We start from the raw sequence: 26,015 nt of genomic DNA on the forward strand, positions 1-26,015 counted from the left end.
TAAAATTAGCAAAAGAATCCTATCTGTTAGAGAAATGCTTAGAAATAGAGATGAAAACATACTATTCAATACGCAAGAAAAACTGGACAGATGGCAGGAATATATAGCAGAACAAGAACAAGCTGAATTTTACCGAGAATATTAATTTTGGGACCCCAAAAAAGACCCAAAAAAGGTTACTACTTTTACCCCCGGGCTTCCCCATAAAACCACCCACGTAGGGGGGTAAAAACGCAAAAAAATTGATTTCACGTCCTAAAATTTTTTTTTTTAAATAAAAGATATAGCTGGCATAATTTTGAATAAAAATGTTTATTAGCACTTTTTTTGTAGAAATAATCTAAGAAATAATGCTAGAAGCGACCGTCGATTTTAAATGTCAGTTACGCGCGCGAAATCAATGTTCAATACTATTTGTATCAGCTCGACGGTAAAAATTTGATATCTTTTCATTTAAGTGTTCTATCTACAAAAATCAAGATGTGTTTTAAAGGCAAAGAGTTCAGCTTTCGTATGAAATTTTTATATTTTGCCGTAAATAAACTCAGATTTTATAAAGGTGTTAAATAGGGGAGTTCTAGTAGAGATGGCGTATCAGTTGAGATGACTCGCTGTTACTATCCCCGTACCCACTCACATTGCTAACATTTTGACAACCTTATACGAAAGCCTGTATTGAAATTAGTGTTAGTTGTCTACGGCGCTGTTCTATACACGTGTTTAAGTTGTTTAAATAAGTAAAGATATTTTGCGAATCATTGAAACTTTTTACACTACGATAGTCGGATACAACTTCAGGTGAGATAATGCTATATGTCTATTACTTATTAAACACTGTAACCTGTTAGATTTTTTTTATTATTCCAACCTCTTTTCACGGTCACATTCCACAATTTCGAGGTAAAGTTATACGTTTATACGTATAAGTTTAGGTGAGTTGGCTGGTGATTACTGTAAGAGAGATAGCGCATGCCGGTAAATGGTTTTTAAACTACTTTTTAATTTTTTGCAGACATGCCGACGGAATATGTGCGGAAAGGAAGTGTGTCTAGAGGCAAGTGGTCGGAGGCGCAGCTTGTGCAAGCAATTACATTAATTGAAAATGGAGCAATGGGTGTAAACGAAGCCAGTAGACATTTTCAAATACCAGGAGCGACATTGCGCCGCCGTCGAAAATCCAGGGATTTCCGAAAGCGTGAACTTGGTCCGACTTCTACTCTTGGGATAAATAATGAAATTAAATTGGTAAATCATATCACAAGGTTACAGCAACATTATTTTGCTCCTACTCGGACAATGGTAAGATAAATTAAAGCACACATTTAATAGGGAAAACCGAAAAGCTGGTTATCCTTGGTTGGAATCATTTCTACGAAAAAATAAGCAATTGTCAGTAAGAAAATCTGAAGGTGTATCTACTGCCAGAGCTTTAGGAATGAATAAAACTGATGTTTCTGCTTATTTCACTTTGTGAAAATACTACAGTTTGTTCATTTTATTAATTTTTTTTAGAAATAACATCTTTATTTCATTATTGAAAGGTAGTCAGCTGAATGCTCTTTAACTTGATAGTTTACGCGATTTTGTATCTTTTCAAATAAAGATTATAACGAAGTTCTAACGCCATCTCTTCTAGAATTACCCTAAAGAAACTTGGCGCGATTTTTGCCATTTTTTATGATTCTCATGAAATGAATACAATCTATCCTTTAAAACCTTTAAAAAATAAATCACGCAGAAGAAGAGACCTAGGACGAAAGAAAATGGTAATACTGAGGATGAAGTAAGCTTAAAGCCTAATCCTTGAAGTGAAGAAAGTCTATAAGTGTTTCATTCAAGTATCAAAATTTTACTTACAAAAATACAATACAAATAATAGTTCTAATCAAAAATTAAGTCTAAACTTTAGTACTTTATTATAATAATATGTAATATCTAATATTTGCTCGGGATCAATTTTAACTGTTTGTTTAAAAAATGTAGCCTGAATAATCATAATAACATGATAGAGTTACAAAGAGAGTAAATATATAGTACCTCAAACGTTTAGTAAACATTTGGTGATATATCCTATAAACAAGTTACTTTAATAATTGTCACTGCTTTGTCTAATTTTTTTACCTTCTAAAATACACCTGAATGGCATATAAATTTTATTTGAAATCTTATAAAATAGGAAGAATATACTCATAACTCAACTGTTTTACGGGAAGAAAAAGAGAGCCTACACATTGATTTGTGAATCAATTCCCACTGATTTACTCCGCTACAGAATGTGAAGATTCTCGCAGTTTTTAAACTTGGAATCTTCTCTTCCGAATAACCACGTAAACATTTGGCGGGCCTTCATGCTGGCTTTGACCATCCCTCTGCTTTTGTACCATTGTTGTGTATGCCCGCTTTCGTCGAAATTGTGCACTTTCAGTCTGATTTGTGTCAATATTCCTACCAAGAGCTCGTCTACATTGTGGTTGATGCCCACAGAGATTTCTATAAATTTTGCACGGTACGTGCAAGCTAAGCATTTGCCATCTGAAAACAGAAAATATTAGTTTAAAAATATTATGTTATACATTATTAAAAATATTATGGTGTAAAAATTAACGATAATGTAACATTGGCAAAAAAGAAACACAAGTAGATTTCCAGACTTAAGAATATGAGGCTTAAATAATTATCTTTTTTCTTCTCCATTGCACGAATTAGACATTTTTTTTTCTGTCCCAGCATCGTACTGACAATCTTTTCAAAGGGAATCTTCTTGTATATCACTTTTTTTTTCTCTGCCTTATTTTGCAAGAACTTTTGATATGCTCTTTTATTTTCAATAATTGCAGTTTTTACCTATTTATTTCGTTGTCGTAATTTTTTTCATTCAAAAGGATGGATGAAGCGAATATAGCCATTTCAGGTAGAGTCTCAGCCTCCCTTCAGTCAAGATCACCATGTGTGGTGAAGGGCCACGTCTTATACGAGGTATCTCTGTTAACACCAAAAGTTACGGATCTAGACTGGAAGGTCGATAAACATTACTAGAAATGGTAAAAATATTGGATACTAGGAGCCAGGACTAGCAATTTTATTAGATACTATACAGCGATATATAATCCTCGCTTAGGGAAACAGCTAAATCAGTATGCTAAAGAGACTCAGAAGATAGAATTTAGAATGGTTCTAAGTAAAATGCATATGCAGAAGCTAAATGATGGCGGCATAGCTGAGAAACTGCGATAAGGAAAGCAACGGAAAACCACCCCATTAAATAATTTTCCTAGTACAAACTACTATGATAAGACAAACATAAATGTGGCCCTCATTCCTCGGTAGGTCTTAAATTGCCAGAGGGTGTGAATAATCCACAAATCGGTACATGCGTAGGTACATGCAACGTCAAGTCAATATATGAATTAGGTAAAATTTATAATGTAATACAAGAAATGCAAAGATCTAACATCAGCATTTTGGGAAAGAGTGAAACCAGATGGTGAAACTTAGGAGAGATATCAATTGGTCACACGAGAGTACACTATTCTGGTAACAGTGGAGCACATTATCTAAATGGAGAGACGTTAATTGTTGACAAGAACACAGTAGTCTGTAACTAGCTTTTTGCCAATATCGGATAGGTTAGTCACGATTCAACTACAAACACTTCAGCCTAAGTTCAACATATTTCAGATATATGCTTTAACAGACGAGAAAGAAGAAGAATAAATTAAAGAGCTATAGCATAAATTAGAACAAGCACTATATACCACAAAACCTAGAGATATCACAATAGTAATGGGCGACTTTAAAACAAGGATACATGCCGGCACCGACACTATTCAACCTGACCTGACTGAATATGTGATAAGACAACTGAATATATGAAGAGGTAATCTCCTAACAAATAAATCAATACAGATGACCGCTTAGGCCGATGACATTAGCATCATGTCCCGCAGAACAGAAGAGACGGCAGAAATATATTCACAATTAAAAACAGGGGCAGAAGAGACCGGAGTAGAAATAAATATTCAAAAGACAAAAAAACTAACACAGGCAATAGCTAGGGCAACAGACGCACAGTTAAATTAGAGGATGATATTGAAACTATAGAAAGTTTCAAATACCTAGGACTTAATTAGAATTCAAAGAAGAATAGTAAAGGGAAACAAAGCTTACTTTTCACTCGCTCATGTGTTCCACTCAAAAAAAAAACACACTGGAGATCGAAAATCAGGGTCTACAAAACTATTATCAGACCGATAGTATGTTATGGATGCGAGACATCGGTGATGACAGAAGACACAAAACGAAAGCTGGAAGCCCTTGAAAGAAAAGTCCTAAAAAAGATATTTGGACCTATTAACGAAAACAGAGTATGGAGATCCAGGTACAACCATGAACTTTACCAACTATTCAAAGAGACACCGATCTCAGAATTCCTTTAACTTCAGAGACTTCGATGGGCTGGTTATATAGTGAGAATGGAGACTGGAAGATTGCCATAAAGAACCCTAGAGAGTAAAATGCAGGGCAAACAACCAAAAGGAAGGCCACGGAAAAGATGGGAGGATGAAGTGGCAGCGGCCTCGCAAAATTTGCTAGATGTGAGAACCTGGAGAAGATCGGCGCGGAACCGGCAAGGTTGGAGGCATAGTTTGGAGGAGGCCAAGGCTTGATTTGAGCTGTAGCGCCATTATAGAAAGAGAGAGAATGGGCGACTTTAACGCAAAAATAGAATAAGGTAGTGAAGGAAATATTGGATTGGGCACGCAAATGTTAGAGGGGACAGACTTGCATTGTTTTGCAAAGAAAAGGATTTCGTAATTATGAACACCTATTCTAATCTCCCTGCTAGAAGTTTGTACACATAGAAGTCTCCAACAGATAAGCCGAACAGTTTTGTAACAAATCAAATAGACTTGCATCTGATCAACAAGCAATACTGAAATTCAGTTAGATTCACTAAAACACATCCAGGGGCAGATATAGGATCATGATCCTGCTGTATCAAAGAGAACTGGGTTTTTCAACAATTTTTCCGGGTTTTCAATGAACCAGAGAAGTTAGTGGTCCTTTCTAATTGTAATCTCAGGCTACCCCATCAAAATTTAAAGAACCTTTTTTGGCTTAACTTTATAATACCAAGAAAAATGTAGTAATATTAATTGAATAGTCACAAAAGTGGTAAATGGCTTTAAACATAAAAATTATTATTGACTAGGATATTAAAAACCATTTTAATCTGGGTGTTATATGCTTTTCCATTTTAAATTTTTAAAGTGGCAAATAGTACCCCAAATTCATTAAAAGGAAAGGTATATAATTTTATTAATCAATTTATAATTTTATTAAGTGTAATTTTAAAATAAAAATTTTTAAGATTTTTTCTTAAAATTTAATAATAATGTTACGATAAATATTATGACTCATAAAACTGTAAACATATTATTTCTAATTCTATTCTATTCTAGTAAGTTCGCAGCTCAGCTGAAAAACCTGTCTGCCAACCTGACTTTTCGAGAGGGTCGCCGTTAGAATTCGAAGGAATTCTCGATTAACGATATTTTATATTTAAAGAGGGAATTTTGTTGAAAACAGTTAGTTCTAGTTCTAGTTTTGAATATCGAGTTTAAATTGTAAGCCGGAAATAAATATTGTAAAATAAATTAGTTAATATTGTAATAAAGACTTTAATAAACTTGTAAGTGTTATAAATGTAGAACCTTTTATAATAAATAAAGACAATAAATTAGATTTAATAAAAATACTACAATAAAATCAATAATTAATATAGCACTATATATTATTATATTTTCTATTATTTCGTTTGACAAAAGCTTAAGTCGATACCATTATTTCCTGATAATATTTTAAAGACGACATTTAAGAGCGTTATGTCTCTATAATTTTCGCAGATTTCATATTTCCAGTATCTGAGATGATTTTAAAATTCCTACGCGGTAGTTTAAAGTATGGATACGCTTTCATATTGCATATTCACGCTTCTATAATACACATCCACCGTTCTTTACTAGTTCTGCATTTCCTCTGTTTATGCCGGATGCTTTGCTATTATTTAGAAGCTTTATGACGTATATAGTTTTGTGATTAAAAATCGTACTGGGTTTGTTTACTTTGGTCTGATTTAAAAACAATAAATTTTTTCTGAAAAATGTCTATTTGGATTAAAAACGTCCTTAACTTTTGATCAGTAGTTTATTTTGTAACTTATTACAAATCCTTGTTAAAAAAAAGTTCCATTTTAATAAGCGGCTATAGTAAATACGCTGATACCACAATACGCAAACTGTCAATTTTAGGGGCATAATGACGAACTATTGTGGAAAGTCATCGAGATCTACAAGATGTGTGCATTATGGAGAAAGTCACCCAGCAAATTATCCTAAATGCGTGGTGGCTAAAGAAGTACAGAAAATTCAAAATAAATAAATAAAGCAACCAGACTTTTTCGTAGCGGGAAATATACGGGGAATACCACTTGGAAACATATATCCAAAACCTACTTAAAAAAAAAGAATAATAATACTGAAACTGACGAGCAAATAGCTAGAAAAAATAGTAATACTGCTAACACTAATAATAGAAACAATCAGAGCTAAGGTAAAACTTCTATTACTGCAACTTTAAACCTTGTATTGGAATAACTAAATCTATTAGATGCAAGAATTACAAAAAACACAACTAAGGTACGATACCAAAAGTGTTGGTGTCATTTTCTATGTAAATCTTCATGAAAAAGCTTATTTTCATTTTGGACATTGAAAGAGAACTAGGTAGCAAGTAAAAAGTAAACGATGAAAAGTTAGAGGTTAGAGGGTGGATAAACAAAGGGACCTTAGGTATTTAGCGTCTAAACGGCTTATCGTATAAGGGTATGTAAAGGTCGCTAAAAAGGTGAAAAGGCAGGATGATTAACAAGTAAAAAACAAACATAACGCCAAAGGACACTATACCACAACCTTCTACAATATCAATCAGAGTAGTACACTGGTAGATTTAAGATATAGAAAAAATAGTTATATGTGACATAGCTTAAACGCATTTTACTTATGAGTTATATATCATATTTAATCAATATTTATTATTGGAAATTAACCCGAAAATGGATATAAACGTGTAAGTGCATTAATAATAAAGCCGACCGTATCACACCACCAGGAAATGGGCTGGAAAACTCAAGAAATATAGGTCACAGCTAGGGATGGCGGTTTTTGACAAAACACCGGTTTTCGGTTATACCGGTTTTTTTTACTTACGGTTTAACCTGGCGGTTATAACCGGCCAAAAAAACCGGTTTTTCCAAAAACCGGTTTTCGGTTTTTTTAATCCAATAAGTTACAAGTTTGCACTTTCAGTTTGCTTCTGTATTTATAAAATAAAATAAAATTTGAATTATGGTTTTGTTTGGAATAATTACTTGAGAATAATAATTATGATTGGGATCCAAAACAATACCTAACCGAATCCTAATTACCGTAAAAACCTAATAACCGGTTTTTACTTTAAAAATAAAAAACCGGTTATAACCGGGACAAAAAAACAACCGATAAAACCGCTTATTGCGAAGTAAAAAAACCGGTTTTCGGTTAAAACCGGTAGGTTTTTCCCATCCCTAGTCACAGCTGTGACTATTAAAACGAAAAAATATAACATGGCAGCAGCAGTAGCGTATTGTCCACCAAAGTATAATATTCAACTAGAATTATAAAAAAAGAATATTTAAATTCCAGTAATAATAGATTTGTGGCAGGTAGTGATTACAATGAAAAACAAACATGCAAAACCATGGAACTGTAGTTCAAAAGACTATCTTTTAATTATTTAAAATAGATAAAAACTAAATTAATCTATCTGAATAGAATGTAGTAAAAAGGTATTGCATGAAGTGTATTTCTGTCAAACGATCTTTTATCAAAGTTATTTGATTATTATATAACCGGTAAGTTTGTCTTCGTCGAGCGTGGTGCACTCTGTATACTAGTCTTTTAGTTCAAAAAACCGATTTACCGCTCAGAGACATAATCTCATCCTCCCTCCATCACAATTTTTATTACTCCTCAAAATAATCTTACCTTGTGTTGACACCGCTCTGCTCCTAGCCAAGTCGATTTTATTGGCGACGAGGATAGCCGGTCTGGATCGCAGCTGGTCAGTATCCTGCAGCCTGCTCAATTCCGTTTCCGCCTTCAGAAAACTAGCCTTGTCAACAACTGAATAAAGGACGATGAAAGCGTCAGGGGGGTGGTGGATCTTGTCGACAACGTCCTGCAGCAAAAATAAGGGTTTTATGCGTGCGTGACAATAGAGCCATAGGGTGATATCAAAAAATGTTTGATGAACGCAAGAGGCATAATACTTTGTTTTTTGAGGATAAGACATTTGAAGAAAAAGGTTTAGTTTGTAAGCTTTCATATAAAGTTTATTCTGATTTAAAGCAAAAAGAAATATTTTATTGTTATACAATATAGAATAGATATGAATACAATTATACAGCTTATATAAATTGCTTCAAACTATTAAGTCAAATACAGTGAGTACACAGACCATAAAGTCCAGTACAAAGTATTCAAATAGGTTAAATTAATGACCACCTAACTGTACTATTATTGATTTCATGAACGGATAAACTAGACTAAAAAGACTCAAATCTATTAAATAACATGACCTAATCACTAGATTTTAAATTTCTAAATTGTTTTTAATTAAATATTTTATTACTCTATAAACAGTTGTCAATGGTACTTTTCCCGTGCGTCATTAATACCTGGCGAGTTTTTTTTTTATTGGCTTTGGCTTGAAACCTTTAGCCAAATAATTACATATAAATATTAGTATTCATTCATACAGGATTGTACAAGGAGGACACTTTTCACACTCAGGGATTCATCAGAGCGGCTTTATTGTAACAAACAAGACATAAACCACCGCTAGGTAGGTGGGCAACATATATGCTAAACATACAAAGGAAATGTTCTCGCATACGATCAATTTTACACTCATACCTTTAATTTAATTTTTACAAGAAATACCATAATGATTTTAAAAATTTTTATATTGTCTTCACTTAATAGAAGATTTACGTTTAATGGTGTACTTAAACCCTCTTTTATCAATTCTTTTAGCAGCCACGTGCTTGTATTACGATGTAGTGGGCAGTTGAAGAATATGTGATTTAAATCAGCTATACTAGTTCCACACTCACATCGGTCTGTTGGGAGAACTCCTATTTTGTGTAGATGTTTCGGAAAACATCAATGATCTACTTTTAATCTTAAGACAGTTGACACTGTGTTTCTGCTTAGTGTGACATCTTTGTAAAATTGTTTTACGTCTACTGATGGTTGTAATTTGTATAAATTAGTGCCCCTGCTTTCACCAAACTGAATCCATTGTCTGTCCCATTTATATTTAATATGTTGTTTGATATAGGCAAGTAGGTCACATGTGTTAAATTCTTCTATCACCATATGTGGGTGCTGTAATGGATTTTTAGCTATATAATCAGCAATAGTATTGCCAACAATATCTGAGTGTTCCTTAACCCATAGAAATTTAGTACCATATGGATCTGATAGTTTTAGTAACTGGTGAAAAATTTCTAATATGAATATATTGCTATTTATTGTGAATTTAAAGTTTTTGCAAGGAGTGTAATACTGACAGTGAATCACTGCATGTGACAATTTTGTTCCACTGGTTTTCACAGCATAATTCAAGGGCTTTGTATATAGCACATGCTTCAGCAGAAAAAATGCTGGATTGATTATTTAAAATAAATGATTTTTTAATCTTCATTTTTGGTACAAAGTAAGCATTGGTTATACATGTTGGTGATTTTGACCCGTCTGTATAGATCACAATATAATCTGAATAGCCACTTAAGATTTCTTTAAGAGTAGTGTAGCAAAATTCGTGTATTTAGTGTAGCAAACAATTATCCTGGTTAAGAAATATTAAAGAATGGACAGGAATACACAATACAGGCGAGCTGTGTCACGCCGCCAAGAACAGAATTCTAGTAATGAGATAGTCGCCTACGCACTTTGGTGTATGGCATGTTAAGAAGAAGAAGAAGCAAAATTCGTTTTGGTATTTACGGATAATAATATTTGTAGCTAGAACACTTGTTAGATGTGGTATATCCAACGATTCCCAGATAAGATTACAAGGGGAATTTATTAACTTCAGTTCGTTGCAAATTATAATTGCTCTTGCAAGTGGTGGAGAGTTTTTTTTAATGAAGTATGTAGATGTTAAATCAGCTGTATTTATTTCATTAATTATTTTTGCATTATAAGTGCCACGATAATGTTGGTTTAGGAAATGTTTGCTTGCCAGATATTCTCTGCGCAATGAGAGTGAGTTTTCAGATGCTAGAGCTAGGGTGGCTTCATTTGGAGTGCTTTTCATCAATCCTAACACAATCTTTAGAGCTTTAAATTGGATTATATCAAGTTTACGTAAATTGGTTATGCTAGCTGACCCATATACCACACAACAGTAATCTATTATAGATCTTATATAGGCCCGATAAAAATTCAATGCAATGTTTTGATCTGCACCCCACGATCTCTTACACACCATTTTAAGAAAATTATTACCTTTTTCGCAGGGACCAATTGTATAATTAATATGTTGAGTCCAAAGCAATTTTCTGTCAAGTACGACACCAAGATATCTAAATTCCGAAACAATTGGAATATGATTGCCATGTAAGGTTACAGCGTGATGTTTAATAGGGTGTTTTCTTGAAAAAAAAAAATACTACGGCACATTTTTGTATAAAATATTGAATCCATTTAACCAAGTCCAATTATCCAAGTTGTACATAATATGTTTGAGTTCAGTAGTGCTTTCACTGTATTTTTTTTATGTGAGTAGATGATAATATCATCAGCATATTGTAAGCAAACAATATTGGGAGACCATAAATTGTGCAAATCGTATGTGTACAAATTGGCGAGATAAAACAACAGATATACCTGGCGAGATAAAACACATACTTTTTATCTAGCATCATTGTCGTCCACGCATGAAATTAAAGACAAATCAGCTACCGTCTGTTATTAAGTACAGACACATGTTATTATTATGATCGCTCTGGATTCAGTACATCATCGAAGAGAGATAGGTACAAAAAAGACGCTTGGGGACGTTGTCAGATTTTAAGTACAATTTGTGACGTTTGTCTGGTTTGTTTATTTGTGGTTGTCACTTTGTTGAACTTTTGCTGTTTTTTGTCCTTTTTTTGCATTTAGAAGTTATTTATATTACATTATTTTGTCATTAATTTACATACAAAGTTAACCTCATTCACACAGCACACAGTTAAGGAATGGTTTTGTTTAAGTTCCGCAAAAGTGAAAGAAATGATAAAAAGAAAATATTTTATTGAATATTTTTTAAATTGCCTGGAAAAACTCTTATTCCACAAGCACAAGAACTCGTCCAACAGCCTCGCCGAGTTCCAACTCAGTAAAAGGTTCCGCATCTACGAAACCAATAACCCTTTCACGCCTATCCTCCACCTGAGGAAAGAGTTCCCGTATTAAACGGAGCGAAGTTTCTCTTCCTTAGGCAGGGGGTAGGGTATCTTTTTCCCTTTAATTTGGTACAGACAATCTTAAAGCCCTGCCCCCAGAGACCCCTTTCGAGATCCTAAAGCAGGTTACTCTACCTTTCTTTCTTAGATCTTCTTATCTCATTCCTGTATTAATTCTGAATTTGCTTTAATTCATTTATTCTCTCTTCCAGTAACAAATAATTTGTTTATTACCGATTATACAAAAAAATCAAAAGTATGAGTAGGTGTGCAATATATAATGGTATAACGATTAAAATCGTTACCTATACTTAGAAGTGGCCCAATTTTACAAGTAAAGCCGATTATCCTACACACTAAACTTCAAGGAGAAGGAAAATCTGTGGCTAGTGACGGCTGGCTGTCACGCTGGATACATAGTTTATTTTCTTGGAGTGCGCGGTGGAAAGTTATCAGCGAACCCGACAGCTGCAAGCGAATTTTCAAACAATCTAGAGAAAGTTATTGCAGAAAATAACCTAAGCCCAAAACAGGTATACAACATTGAAGATACTGGGTTAAATTTCAAACTTTTGCCACGAAAAACACTGGCTGCGTCAACTCCTTTAAGGAAAACAAGAAAACTATCATAGTGGATGGACTCTTATTTGTTCAAGCATTGGTTTGTTTGTAAATTAGTGCCTAAACTAAAAAGTAGTTTGTTAAGTTTGAAACTTCCTGTAAACGCACTTCTTGTCCTCGAAAATGTGCTTAGCCACCCGGATGAAGTTGAATATGATTGTAACACTGCAATAAAACTATATTTTCTGCATTCCAATGTAACAAGCCTTCAACAGCCAATGGACCAAGGGATTATTGAGTGTCTAAAAAATATAACTAACATTTTTCACTGAAAGTAAGTTACAAGAAGCAACCTTCAAACTATATCTAGTATGTAAAGTTACAATACGAAAATATGCACCACCAAACATGATTTATATCGTTTGAATGTACCTATTCCATTAGAACAAAAATATAATTGACGAAATGTGTAGTGTATTTTTGAAACGCAAGCCTAAATAACAGAGGCACATTTTTTGAGAGCAACAATAGTCGTTCGCAAATAGAGATGTATCATTATCTCCGTCTCCGTCAATATAATTGCTTTCCGCCGTAATGTAATTTAACCATCTGTAGCTAAATTACATTTCGGCGGAAAGCTTTGAAATGCAGTTGATGGATTTAAAAAATAAAGAATTATGGAGCTCAAAATTAAAGCGACTTTGTGTCTATTTAGAACTTTTGTAGAAAACTAAATGATAATTAAATTTACAGCATATGTGGAGTTTGAAAGATCTGGAGAGCTAGAGACGTAAAGTACATTGGTTTTTAACATCTAGAATAGTATTACTGACTCATATGATCAACTGAAGAAATTAATGTTTCCTGTTCTAGAACTCTACTCTGTTCTAGAGTAAATTAAGAAATCGGTTTATCGATGGGAACTTGGAATCGACCTAAAATTAAAAACAATAATATATACACCTTTAGCCTTACTGTAAAAAGACATAAAACGCTGGTAATGCTTCGCTGGTAATTTTAGGGGAGTATTTGTAGTTTTTTTAGTGATACCTTTTATATTATTTATAATAAAGTTTTAGGAAATGTAAGGTTAGTTGAACTCTTAAAGAAATTTAAACACTTAAGTTTTAAAAAATAGTTCTTTAAATAAACTAAATTTTGTATTGTTCATATTAGGCTCTTTAGTACAACGAGTTTGCCAACCATTGTACTAGAAATAAGTTATTTCAATTACCTAGAGTATTACACAAAATTTGCGAAAGATAGCGACATTGGCTACAGAGTATTATGTGGGATTGTATACTTTTTGCTTATATTTTCTAATAATTTATCTATATTATGAACATTCGTGAAAAGTGAGACTACGTCAAAGCTGGAAAGCCAGGACCTTGCCGGAACGTCGTCAAAAAATGGCTTTTCTCAAAACCCTTTGTATTCAACGCGGAGTCAAACCCGGAAAACCACAAAAAGCATATATATATAAATATATATATATATATATATATATATATATATATATATATATATATATATATATATATATATGCTGTATATGAAGACATATGTACGTATATAAATTAAAGACGATGAAACCACAAACACAAGGGCACTTTATGACAATTTTCACAATAAGATCGCCTCAAATAGCAGCTGGACAAATATGAATTTAAATTGCCCAATCTAGACAGCAGCGAAATAAAGACAGAATATTCTCTGATGGCAGAAAAACACTCACTTAAATAATTTACGTCATGTACATATGTACAATCAGATCTACATGACAAATAATATAACACAAAACATACGTACGTTGGAAATTAGTGAGCTTCGTTGTTTGATCGAAATTGCATTATATATTAACTCCCCACATTGGAGAATTTATTTTAAAGTTCATCAAGCGTGATGATTAACAAACAGACACGATGTGAGAGAAACAATGATTATTTTGTTTTAATTAAATGAGTGGAAATAAAGATAAAATCAATTAATGAAATAGAAGCGATACCAGTATTTTAAATTTATTTATTAATTTACCAAATCATATCTATCACTTGTGCAATATTTACTGATTTTTAATAAATACAATTTTTTGTAAAAACCAATATAGCTATAGGGAGAACATTACCAACAGAAGGGGGTTTATTATTTATGTCACTTTAGTAATTTGTACATTGATAAAAGGTATTTTGAAATGAGTTTGGTAATTGCATCAAAAATTATGTAGGGAATGTTTATATTTCTCTAAATATTTTCATTGAAAATTTATCATTATTATTCACAAAAGTAGAATAAAAGACCAGGGACATAAAGTTTTTTTCGTTACACTGACTCGTCCAGGAATCGACAATTGTTTTGAGTAGTATGGATCTCTGTTACAAAAACTTATATGTTTCCATCAGTCGATTTTTAAGTTATCTGAATTAGTTATTAACAAATTAAGGTCAAAAAAGGTAAATTTTCACTTTTTTTAAACACATTTAAAAGTAATGAACTAAGAACCTTCATATTATACGGAATATTGGTTTTTGTAGCGCTTAAAGTATAATTAAAATTTCAAAGCGATTGGTTAAATAGTTTAAAAGTTATTTTATTTGTTTATGTCAAATTAAATTTTTTTGCAACAATATTAGTCAGAACATAATGAAGTTACATTAATTCTACGGATAGCTTATGAAAGAAGAAGATTTATTCTATGAATATTTTTTAAAAATGATTTTTACTATCTTTTTATGGCTTTGCAGTTTTGTAAATTCAAAAAATAAAATGTTTTACGACCGGCTATTAAAAAATCCATTTAGTAAGGAGTCAAAAAGTAAGACTATAAATCAGGTGTGTATGTAGAAAAGGTTCGTTTCAAATTTTTTTTTTTATTTATTTACGCTGTAACCACCAGGGTTATTAGCGACCTAAAAAATGTAATACAGGTAAAGTTAGAAAAAATTACAATAATTGATATAGTCCTGAGTCTTTAAGATAACTGATTGTGTTTTTAACGTTCATGTTTTTTCCTAAGGCTTCCTTTATATTATTTGGGATAGTGTGCTTCTTTCTTGCTGCTTCATATGTTTTGCACTGAGTTAGTATATGCTTCACGGAGAGTGTTGCTTGACAATTTTCACACATTGGCGGCTCAGTTCGCGTAAAGAGGTGTTTATGTGTAAAGTTACTGTGTCCTAGTCGCAAACGTGTTATTTTCACTTGGTCGTGTCTATTCGCTGTGGGTTGGAGCCACGGTTTCACTAATTGTTTGATTTCCTTCAGCTTATTTTGTGATGCACTCCACTTATTTTGCCACGAACTTAACACTTTATATTTTATTTCTGACTTGAAATCATCTGAAGAAACTTCATTAATAAGAATGGAGTCCTGGCTGAACGATGCTAAGCGGGCTAGTTCATCTGCTTCTTCATTTCCTTGTATACCTGAATGTGATGGAACAAACATGAAGTCAACAGTGATCTTATTATTATTTAGAATCTCTATTTCTGATTTGATATGTGAGGCAATTGGATTATTGGTATATAAACGTTTAATAGTGTGAAGTGAGCTTAGTGAATCGGTTATTATGAGAGACGGGGACTGTTTCGACTCTTTTATGTGGATAAGTGCTTGTAATATTGCAAACAACTCCGCAGTGTATGACGAAGTAATGGGATTGAATTTAAATTTTAAGGATGTATTGGGTGTGAGAATGGCTGCACCAACACCGTCTGAAGATTTGGATGCATCAGTATATATCTTATAGTGATTTTTATAAGTTTCCATTTCTATTAAGAATGATTGTTTGATCAAGTCTGTTATAGTCTCACGTTTTTTATATATACTAAGGTTATTATTTATCTTGGGAATTGGTATTAACCAAGGTGGAGAAGTTAGGAAATTTATTGGGAGAATTTCAGGAAATTCGAGATGTAGGTCATGAAGGTTTCTTCTAACCCTTTCGTAAAATGGTGGATCTAGTCTTGTTGTAGAGAAAGTGTCTGGAAATCGAACTGTGAATGTATTGGTATAAGTAGGGTGTTCTTTATTACTAGCTATTTTAGAAGCATATGAGAGAGAAAGGTATTTGCATCGTAAACTTAGGGGTGGTTCTCCTGTTAAGCATTGTAAACTTTCAACTGGTGTCGTTCGAAACGCACCTGTAGCCTGTAGCTATTCGTAGAGCTGTGTTTTGAACAGTTTCTAATGTTTTCAATACTGATACTTTGCTTGATGAATAAACCTCTGATCTGTTCCCCAGTTTTTGCTGGAAATAGTTTTCATAAAATTTAATCCTGCTTGACATGATTTTTTAAGTTCTTCTGTATGTTTTTTCCAGGAGAGTTTTTGGTCGAAAACCATACCTAAAAATCTGATATTATTTGTGAAATTGAGGGTTTGATTATATAGCTTCAGATGTGGAGTTAGATTGTTACGTTTTCGTGTGAATAAAATACATTTAGTTTTTGTCGGTGAAAATTGTAATCCAATAGGCCTAGACCATGATTCTAACTGATTGATTGTTTGTTGTAAATGTTTTTGAATAGATGTAGAGTTTTTTCCTTTAGCAAATAAAACTAAATCATCAGCGTATAATCTTCCTTTAACAATGGGTGAGCATTGTTGAAGTATGTCGTTTATGGCTATTAGAAAAAGGGTTGAGCTTATAACTGATCCTTGTGGTACTCCGTTTTCTTGAACTTTTTTATCTGAGTTAACGTTGTCTGATCGAACTATGAAGCTGCGAGATTGAAGAAAATTGGAAATAAATTTTAACATATTGCCTCTGATATTCCAATTATGCAATTTTGATATGATATTGTATCGCCAGACAGTATCATAAGCTTTATTAATATCGAAAAAAACTGCGATACAATCTTGCTTATTTGCAAATGCTTCATGTATTCCTGACTCTAAGTCTATTAGGTTATCTATAGTGGATCTATTTTGCCTAAATCCGCTTTGTTGTGGAATAATTAGTTTTTGTTGTTCTAAATACCATCTCAGCCTTTTATTTACCATTTTCTCTAATACTTTACATATAATATTGGTTAAAGATATTGGTCGATATGACTCGATATGGTCGATAGGTGATGTTCGTGATTTCTCAGGTTTAAGAAGTGGTAGTATTATTGCTTCGGACCAAGTTGATGGGAAAACCTGGTTACTCCAGATAAAATTATAAAGGTCTAGTAATAAATTTTTCCCATTGTCTGGTAGATGTAGTAGAAATGCTAAGGGGATACCGTCTGGTCCTGGGCTTGAATCTTTAGAAGAGTTTAAGACTTCAGCAAGTTCTATGAAGGAAAAAGGAACGTTAAGGTTGTGAATCTCATGTCCGTCGAATTCCAAAATGTTTTTTTCTACGTTGTTTTTATGTATTTTAAAATTATCAGTGTAATTTTCATCACTGGAATCTAATTCGTATTGGTCTGCTAACATATCTACTATTTCTTTTTTATCACTAATTATTTTGTTATTTTTTGTTAGAAAAGGAATCTTATATGGTTGGCTTTTTCCAGAGATGTTCCTTAAGTTTCTCCAAACTGTACTTATGCTTGAAGAGGTATTTAGAGATGAGATGAATTTTCTCCAGGATTCTTTTCTATTCTTTTTTAGAATGTATCTTGCCTCAGCTCTTCGTTTTTTGTAGTCCGTTATATTTTCGTCTGTTTTATGATGTTTTATTCTATTGAAAGCTTTCTTATACGCTCTTGTAGCTTGGCTGCATTCAGGTGTCCACCACGGAAGAGGTTTATGTTTCTTTAAAATTTTTGTTTTTCTTACATACGTCTCTGCGGCTGCTGTAATGGTTTGTAAAAATGTACTTAAAAACTTGTCAATGTCGTTTGATGATGTAAAGTTGGTTTGGTTAATGTCCTGTTCGATTTGTTTGGTAAAATTAGTCCAATCAGCATTTTAAATATTCCACTTTGAGATAGGCGATTCGATATTTGTGGTTTTCTGATGCGTTAAAGAAATTATAATGGGGTAGTGGTCACTACCATATAAGTAGGGTAGAACGTCCCATGTTAATGTAGTGGACAGAACTGGGTCACACAGAGAAATATCAATTGCCGATGATGTGCCATTATGTATGTTAAATCTGGTTGTCTTCCGTCGTTAAGTAGATTCAGATTTTGGGATGTTATAATATCTTCTATAATTCGTCCTTTCGGGTTGAGTTTTATGGAACCCCACATCGGATTGTGGCAGTTAAGATCTCCAACGATAATTCTAGGTGAAGGAATTTGTTCCAAAATAGCTGTTAAATCTTCTTGGGATATAGTTTGATTTGGTGGGATATATATATTACATATATAAATTGTTTGAAGTATATTTATTGCAATAGTTATTAATTCAATATTATTTGAAGTCACTTGTAACTGTGTGCTCATGAGTTTTTCATCCACGTAAATTGCTACTCCTCCACTGGCAATGTTTTGGTTTAATCTGTTATTATAAAAACATGAATAATTACGAAAGTTATATACATGGTTTGAATTTTTAAAATTTGTTTCCTGTAGACAGATAATAGATGGGAGTGTTTCAGAGATAATATGTTTTAGTTTTTCAAAATGGGTGTAAAACCCATTTAAGTTCCATTGAAGAAGAGAAGTGAATGTAATTATTCTTTAGAGGAATTATTTACCGATAAGTCGGAATCTTCTTCCGACAATGAAGTTTTCACTGCAGGGAGAAAACCTATGTGTTTGCCAAGTTTTCGTATTAATTTGGTGCTTTTGGATTTCATTCTTTTGTCGATGTAGTATGGATGTAATTCCGATAGAAACTTTATAAGTATATGAGAGTCTTCTGAGTACAATTTTGTTACGCTGATTATGTCTTTTGATCCTTGTATATTTTCGAATAGATCCACTACTTGATCGAAGTTTAACAATTGCTTTTCCCTTTCTACATATTCTCTAACTGGTTCTAGTAATGTTTGGAGATTTGGTATCTCATCTCTTAAGTTTTTGTCATCAGTTTTGGTTTTTTCTTTAATTGAAGCTTAGGTTTTTCAAAGTTTTCTTCGGCGGGTGGCGTGATTGCATCTTCTAAGGTTCTTTTTCCGCTTGCTTTGTTCGAAGTTATCTGGGGTTCGTGAGAATTCATATGTGTATTTTTATTTGAAGGTAAGTGTTGACTTGTTTCAAGTAAGGTTGATTGATGTTTTTGGGTATTAGAGGATGACTCAGACGATGTGGGTGTTGCGACTGTAGTGTTAACTGAAGAAGTGGTCAAATGTATAGATGTATTTTGTAGTGAGCACTGTTCGGTTTGGTTTATTGATGAATTTGGGATTGCTGCTGTTTGTAATGTGGTTTCAGAAGACGTAGTAAGCGTGGAGGAAGTGGTATTTGAGATTGTGGGAGTGTTTTGTAGATTATCTTGTTGAGTATGATTTATTGATGAATTTTGTCTCATTTCTGTTTGCATTGCACTATCATTGTGAAGATGGCTAGAAGTTGAAATATTTGGACAATTAGCTGCCTGGTGTCCAGTTAATTTGCATTTAAAACAAGTTTCGTTTTGGGCTATAAATATGCGGTATGATGTTTGTTCCAACTCGATAATAAAAGATTCAGATAGTACAAAGTTGTCTGGAAAAGATGAAACAAAAATTTGTCTTTGGAAGCTTAGAATATGACTGAAGGCAGGATTGGTTGCTCCTATCCGTAGGTATGATATGTCTGAGAGAGGATTTAAACCTAGTTTTATTAATTCGTCCATTATTAAGTTAGAAGGTATGCTTGGACATACATTTGACAGGATTAAGCGGACTGATGGAGTTATTAATCTTCTCGCTTCTAGTATATTTCCATTTACTATTATCTTCTTTGTTTCTGCTATGAATTTATCTACTAGGTTTTTAGATGATAGATATATGCATATTCTACCGTTTGATATACGGGATGCGAAAATTATATTTTTTGGTTCAATATGCTGACTCAATCCTTCAAGATAGTCATTAATTGTACAATTCTCTAGAGTGTTAAATAGAATAGCTTGATCTCTGTTTGGGATTGATATACTACGTGGTTGACTAACTGCTTTTGAGTATGATGCATTTTGTGGTAGCTGACTGGAAGATGACATCTTTTAAATGGATTTAAAATTCGACTAAAACCGATGCTGTTTTACAGCTTTCGTTGTGATACCAGTTCATGGAAATTGGATAATACGTATAACTAATTGCAGTGATTTACTTAAATATCTAAATCCAAATAGATGAAAAAAGTATATTTTATCTACTCACGATTCCAATATTCAGTATACAAATCACTTTCACTTTTATACTTAATTCTTCGTTTCAAATTGTTTTTTATACCAATAACTTTACAGATTTACTGACGCCTTGAGTTAGCGCTTCAAATAGTGTGTAAATAATATACAGGGTGGTCCTTAAGTATTTGTACAAACAGAAACCGTAGATTCTGCACTTTAAAATATTACGATTTAAGCCAACTTGCTTTAATAAAATGTTGATATTAAAAAAGATACAGAGTGTTAAACTGAAGATTTAAAATTTTATTTTTCGCTATAACTTTTACCTTTGTAAATATTTTTGGACAAAAATTTACAGTTAGATGCTTTTGAGTAGGATAAATTATAATTTTATACTTACTTTAATGTAACTAATAGAGGGCGCCACATATGCCACATGTGTGGCATAAATTTGCGCTTAACTTTTTTACTCTTTAAGTTAGCTCTATTTGTGTTAAACAATATTAAAGATACATTATTTCTACAAAGAAAAGGTACAATTGTCAGTAACCTGAAAATTTAACCGTTTTGGATATAAATGCATTTTATAAGTCAGCTGCACAATAATTCTTAGTTTGATATTTGTGCGGTAAAGCACTGAATACCTGTAGATAAGCATAATTCATAGTTTATTCTTATTAAAATAACTCAAAGATAATAATGTAACATCACAAAATGCTTTGTTATATGTGCTAAATGTCTTATTGAAGAAAATATATTTCATCTTCTTCTTTAGGTGCCGTGTCGGTATTCAGACGTTGGCCGTCATCATGTTTACAATTTCCCTTTGCTATCGCTTCTTAAGTTTCTATAATGGCGTTGTATTACTTTTTCTCTATTGTAAAATGCTAAAAACAGAAAATATGTGATTTATGCAAGATGGTACATAACCACATTCTAGAGAGAAGGCAGTTAGAACATACTTAAATACAACTTTTCTGAACGTTTGATTGATCGTAGTAGTCATATTCCTTGGCAATGTGGTGAGATATTGATATAATTATTTAATTCATAAAAAATCCGAAAAGAATACTTATTGTTCATTACTTAAATTGTTTACCCATTTTTATTAGGACAAATAGAAACTAGAGCACAGGTATTGAATAACACGCATGTGTCCTGCTTCATAATACTTTTGCTACAAATCTAACCTGAAAGACTCAGCATTTTTACAAAAACATCATCGTTGTCCTAATAACCGATATTGTTATAAATATAGTAAACACACAGGCAATTTAGTTCAGCATAATATTAGTTCGTTAGTAAATCATAATAGTCCATTTGTTCGAGATGTAATTATAGTTACTCGTAAGCTGTAACGTAATCATATAAATAAGTAATGCCATCGATATATTCATCCATTATACATTATAGCCACCACGTAGCCCCGAATTTAATCCGCTTGATTTTGGTGTATGGGGCGCATTAAAACAACGTGTCTATAAGAATCTCATAAACATTCGTAACCAACTATAGGAAGAAATAAATACTGCAGCAGTTTCTTTAGAACCAATGATGCTATTTAATATGAGACGGTCTTTTATGGAATATATTGACGAATGAATTAAAGAAAATGGTGGACATATCGAACATTTACTTTGACAAAAAGTTGTGTTGTTTAGTTTAACTATTTCTTAATTTGGTTTGTAAATAAAATGTTTTGATTATGACTTCAATTTAACATAAAACGTAAAATGTTTGATGTAAAATCCTATTATTCTGTTATTTTGTCAAATCCTATTATTAATTATCCTGCTGATAATTTTTTTTTTAATATTTCGTTAACTGTTAACTTTAGTTAAAGGTATTTTATACCAAAATTCAGAAGTATTAATGTTTTTGTCTATTTTTTCTTCGTTGACTGGAGTAATTGCCTTAGATCAGAATTATGCAGCTGATTTTTAAAATGCGATTATGTCGAAAACTGTTGATTTTTGAAGTTATTAACAAGTATATCTTTTTTTTTGTTAAAATAATGTATCTTTAATATTTTTTATCCCAAATACAGGTAACTTAAAGGGCAAAACGTTAAGTGCAAATTTATACCACATATGTGGCATAAGTGGCGCCCTCTATCAGTTACATCAAAGTGTGCATCAAATTATAATTTTTCATATTTAAAAGTACCCAGTTGTAAATGTTTATATATAAATGTTTACAAACATGAAAGTTATAGCGAAAAATAAAATTTTAATTTTGCACTTTAACACCCTGTATTTTTCTTAATATCAACATTTCATTAAAGCAATTTGACTTAAATCGTAATATTTTAAAGTGTAGAATCTACTGTTTCTTTTTGTACAATTACTTAAAGACTGCCCTTTATACAAATGTGTCTGAATAAAACAGTACTTAAAATGCTGGACAGACTTAAAAACATCAGAAGCCGATCTTATTGAGACTATAATGCTCCTGTACCGTATGATACTAGAATGGAATACACATAGACTCTTACAACACCAGCAAGAGTTATTAGTAACCCTATAGAATAGAATAGAATAGAATAGAATATATAGAATAGAATAGAATATATAAAATGTTAATAGTCACTTAAGTTTAAATCGCAGCAAAAAAATATCGCCAATCGATGCTCACAAAATTTTCCGCTGCCCCATATAAAAAAAAGCGAAATTGAAGAGGTGGATTCCAAAAGGGCTTAAGTCTTTTTTTTACATTTTGAAGTCATCATTTCTAATATTGGAAAAACAATTCATACCATAACAGCTTAAGTCAAGTATACTATACAGATTACAAATCAGTCCAAAAGTTGCCATTTCCAAAAGTGCTTTGGTCATGCCTTGTTCTTTTCCAAACAGGCTTAAGTCAGCTGTTGAGTGTTTGCGCATGCGCAATTCCAGTTGTCAGCATCCATTTGCAGTGAGTTTCTGGTTATGTTGACTGTTTGAGGTAAAACAAGTGAGTAATCGACAACGTGTATTATAAGTATAAAATGAGTTAAGATTTTGTAACAAGTGATTTTTCAGTATCTGTAAACGATATTAATAGTACCAAGAAGAGGAGGCAAGAGAAAGATGCAGATCTGTGGGACAAAAATCTCAAGAAATAATAACGAAGCTCATTCAGATCCTCGCGTTGTTTGTGCTCATAAAGTTGATGTTTGTAAGGCATATATAATTCTCATCTATTAAGTGATAGCTGAACTAATTTCTCACTATCAAAATGCCAACTTATTACGGCAACATAAACAAAATCCCTAGTTTACAGCTTTTAATTGTAATTTTATATTTAGGTACAGTTAATTTAAAAATTACGGTAGTATGGATAACGAAAATTTGCTTAAAATAGAGGTTTTTGGATAGTTAATCATTTAACGTAGTTATTTTGTACCTAAGTTCAAAAATTATTTCACAATACCAATTTTTAGGTACGTTACCACGTAAAGTTTACAGTTTGTGTACTCATAAGTTGAAGATTTGTTTTGAAATAGTGACGATAAGTGTACCCAAAAAGTATATAAATTTTAACATTGTGACATACCACCTTAATGCTCAAAATCATTCATTTTTGTCTCTGCAGCTTGGACCAAAAGCGTTGAATGCATGTTGAATCTTTATTATTCTCCCATGATGATTGATTGATCACAAATATGTAAACTTGTCTACCTCTTCTACTTCTTTACCGTGTATCATTATTTGATTATTTGGTTATTTATTTCGGAACAAACTTTTGATTAAAACTGTAAAATCTTATATCTATTTCTCTCTACCTAAAGAACAATTCATAAATAGTATTCCCTTAGCCGCTGCCACGAGAGCTGAATGGAGGAAATAGATAAAACTGAGATAATTAAAGGTAAAACCCTCGGGAGCCTATTGAAATCTCTCACGTCCCACAATTAGAACACTATGGTATTATTACATTTCTATTCTTACGGAGACGAAGAGCGATATTACAGTAACTTTTGTGTCGTATACTCGAAGCTGTTAGCATAATGGGAAAATGTTTAATAATACCGTGAATTAAAAGTTAAAAATGCTTATTTTTGTAGCACAAAAGAGCGATGATAAAAGATGTTCCCGTTATTGTTTAACTTTCATTTAAGTCGGTCAGATGGAATCATATTTTATCCTTATTCTTTGTTTTAATTATTTATTATTATATTTTAAAAATATCATGAACTGTGTAGTTTATATACAGAGTGTCATTTTGGGAGTTCTAATTAGACGTTTTAGAGAAACTTGACATAATTAATATCTGAACATTTAGGATGTGGGGTTTTTGAATAGTCCCAATTATTTTAAAATATTTAGAGTCAGTTACCATTTTCGGTTATACTGGAAGTTGACTAAAATTTCCCTATTTTAAATATAAAATAGGGAAATTATAGCCCTGTATATTATTATTGATTTTTAAAGAACAGTTCTTGAGAATTCTCTCAATATCAGACTATGCTACCTTAAATTAAGTTTTGTAATTGAGGCCATCACAAAAGGATGGACTATGTTTAATCTAGAACTCGCTAGTGTCTCCCTTTCGCTTTGAGTTTGTATATTACCATAAACAAATAAAAGCAAGAGGATTATAAATAAACTATATTTAAACCAAGTTAACCGAATAAACAAATTATATATGCATACAGAAGATTATATAAATCCCTAATATTTACGAATTAAAATATGCGTGATAAAGATACAAAAATCAGTAGTTATTCATAACCCAGACTGCTTTACAAAAAATGATCGAATTAGCGTAAAAACACAGCTGATTTCGAAAACTAAATATTATAAGACGAATTTTGGATATCTATATCACACAAACCGCTCGTCTACAAAATCATAACCATACCAAACATAGGGGGATAAATCGATAAAGGGGTAGAATGCGAAAACATAGAGTTGATTCCAGTTTACTCCAATTAGCCTCTTCTACTTAAATCCGACTCTCACATTCACGCTGGTATTCCCTGTAAACCGAGCAACCCAACTGGAGATCCGATATCGAACCCGGATGAACGTTGGGTCGGGAACTGACGAGAGAGAGAGTGAAATGGCCCTCCGAAAAGGGGGTTTGGCGTTGGGTTAACTACCCAACCCTGTAAAAAACCTTTTGTTATGAGAGCTACAAAGAAAAAAACCGGACTGTCTAACCTACGGCGAACTCGCAAACGAAATTAGGATAATGATTTAAAAAATTGCACGTGGAACGTAAGAAGCCTTTATCAGCCTGGTGCCACGGCACTGCTCATACAAGAAATAAATAAAGTCAAAGCAGATATAATTGCTTTACAGGAAATGTCTAAGAACATGGTAATAGCTGGGACACCATTTCCGCATAAAGATAATAAAGATATATAAGGGAACTTGGAAATTTAATGATAAAACGATTAACCAAATAGATCATATAATCATCGATGCAAGAAACTGCTCTAACTTATTAGATGTTAGGTCTTTTAGAGGAGGAAATATAGATAGTGATCACTATTTAGTTAAAGCACGATTTAAAGAGAGAATATTCAATTTAAAAAAGGAGATCAGGAAAAGGAGAGAAAAAATCGACATTATTAAACAAAAAGATAGCAAATAAAAGATCAAATAAGGACAGAAAACTTAGAAGAAGAAGAAGACATTAACTAACTATGGGCAAATATACGAGATATGGTGTTACAGAAATCGGTTGAAATATTAGGTAAAAC

At 32.4% G+C, this 26,015-nt stretch overlaps 1 protein-coding gene across 2 annotated transcripts in view; it reads right to left on the reverse strand.

The window, feature by feature from the left end:
• Positions 1-207: 207 nt before the first annotated feature.
• The window catches only part of Rgk3 (Rad, Gem/Kir family member 3), a 416,027-nt gene continuing 390,219 nt past the window's right edge, over positions 208-26,015 (reverse strand). For both annotated transcript variants that reach the window (XM_072529289.1, XM_072529288.1), the window contains 2 exons: positions 8,085-8,277; positions 208-2,532 (listed from right to left, as the gene is read on the reverse strand). In XM_072529289.1, coding sequence (XP_072385390.1) covers positions 2,267-2,532; positions 8,085-8,277 — 459 coding nt within the window. In that variant the 3' untranslated portion in view covers positions 208-2,266. The remainder of the gene's footprint in view (positions 2,533-8,084; positions 8,278-26,015) is intronic.

The sequence above is a fragment of the Diabrotica undecimpunctata genome, chromosome 4, assembly GCF_040954645.1.
Source record: "Diabrotica undecimpunctata isolate CICGRU chromosome 4, icDiaUnde3, whole genome shotgun sequence".
Lineage (NCBI taxonomy): Eukaryota > Metazoa > Arthropoda > Insecta > Coleoptera > Chrysomelidae > Diabrotica > Diabrotica undecimpunctata.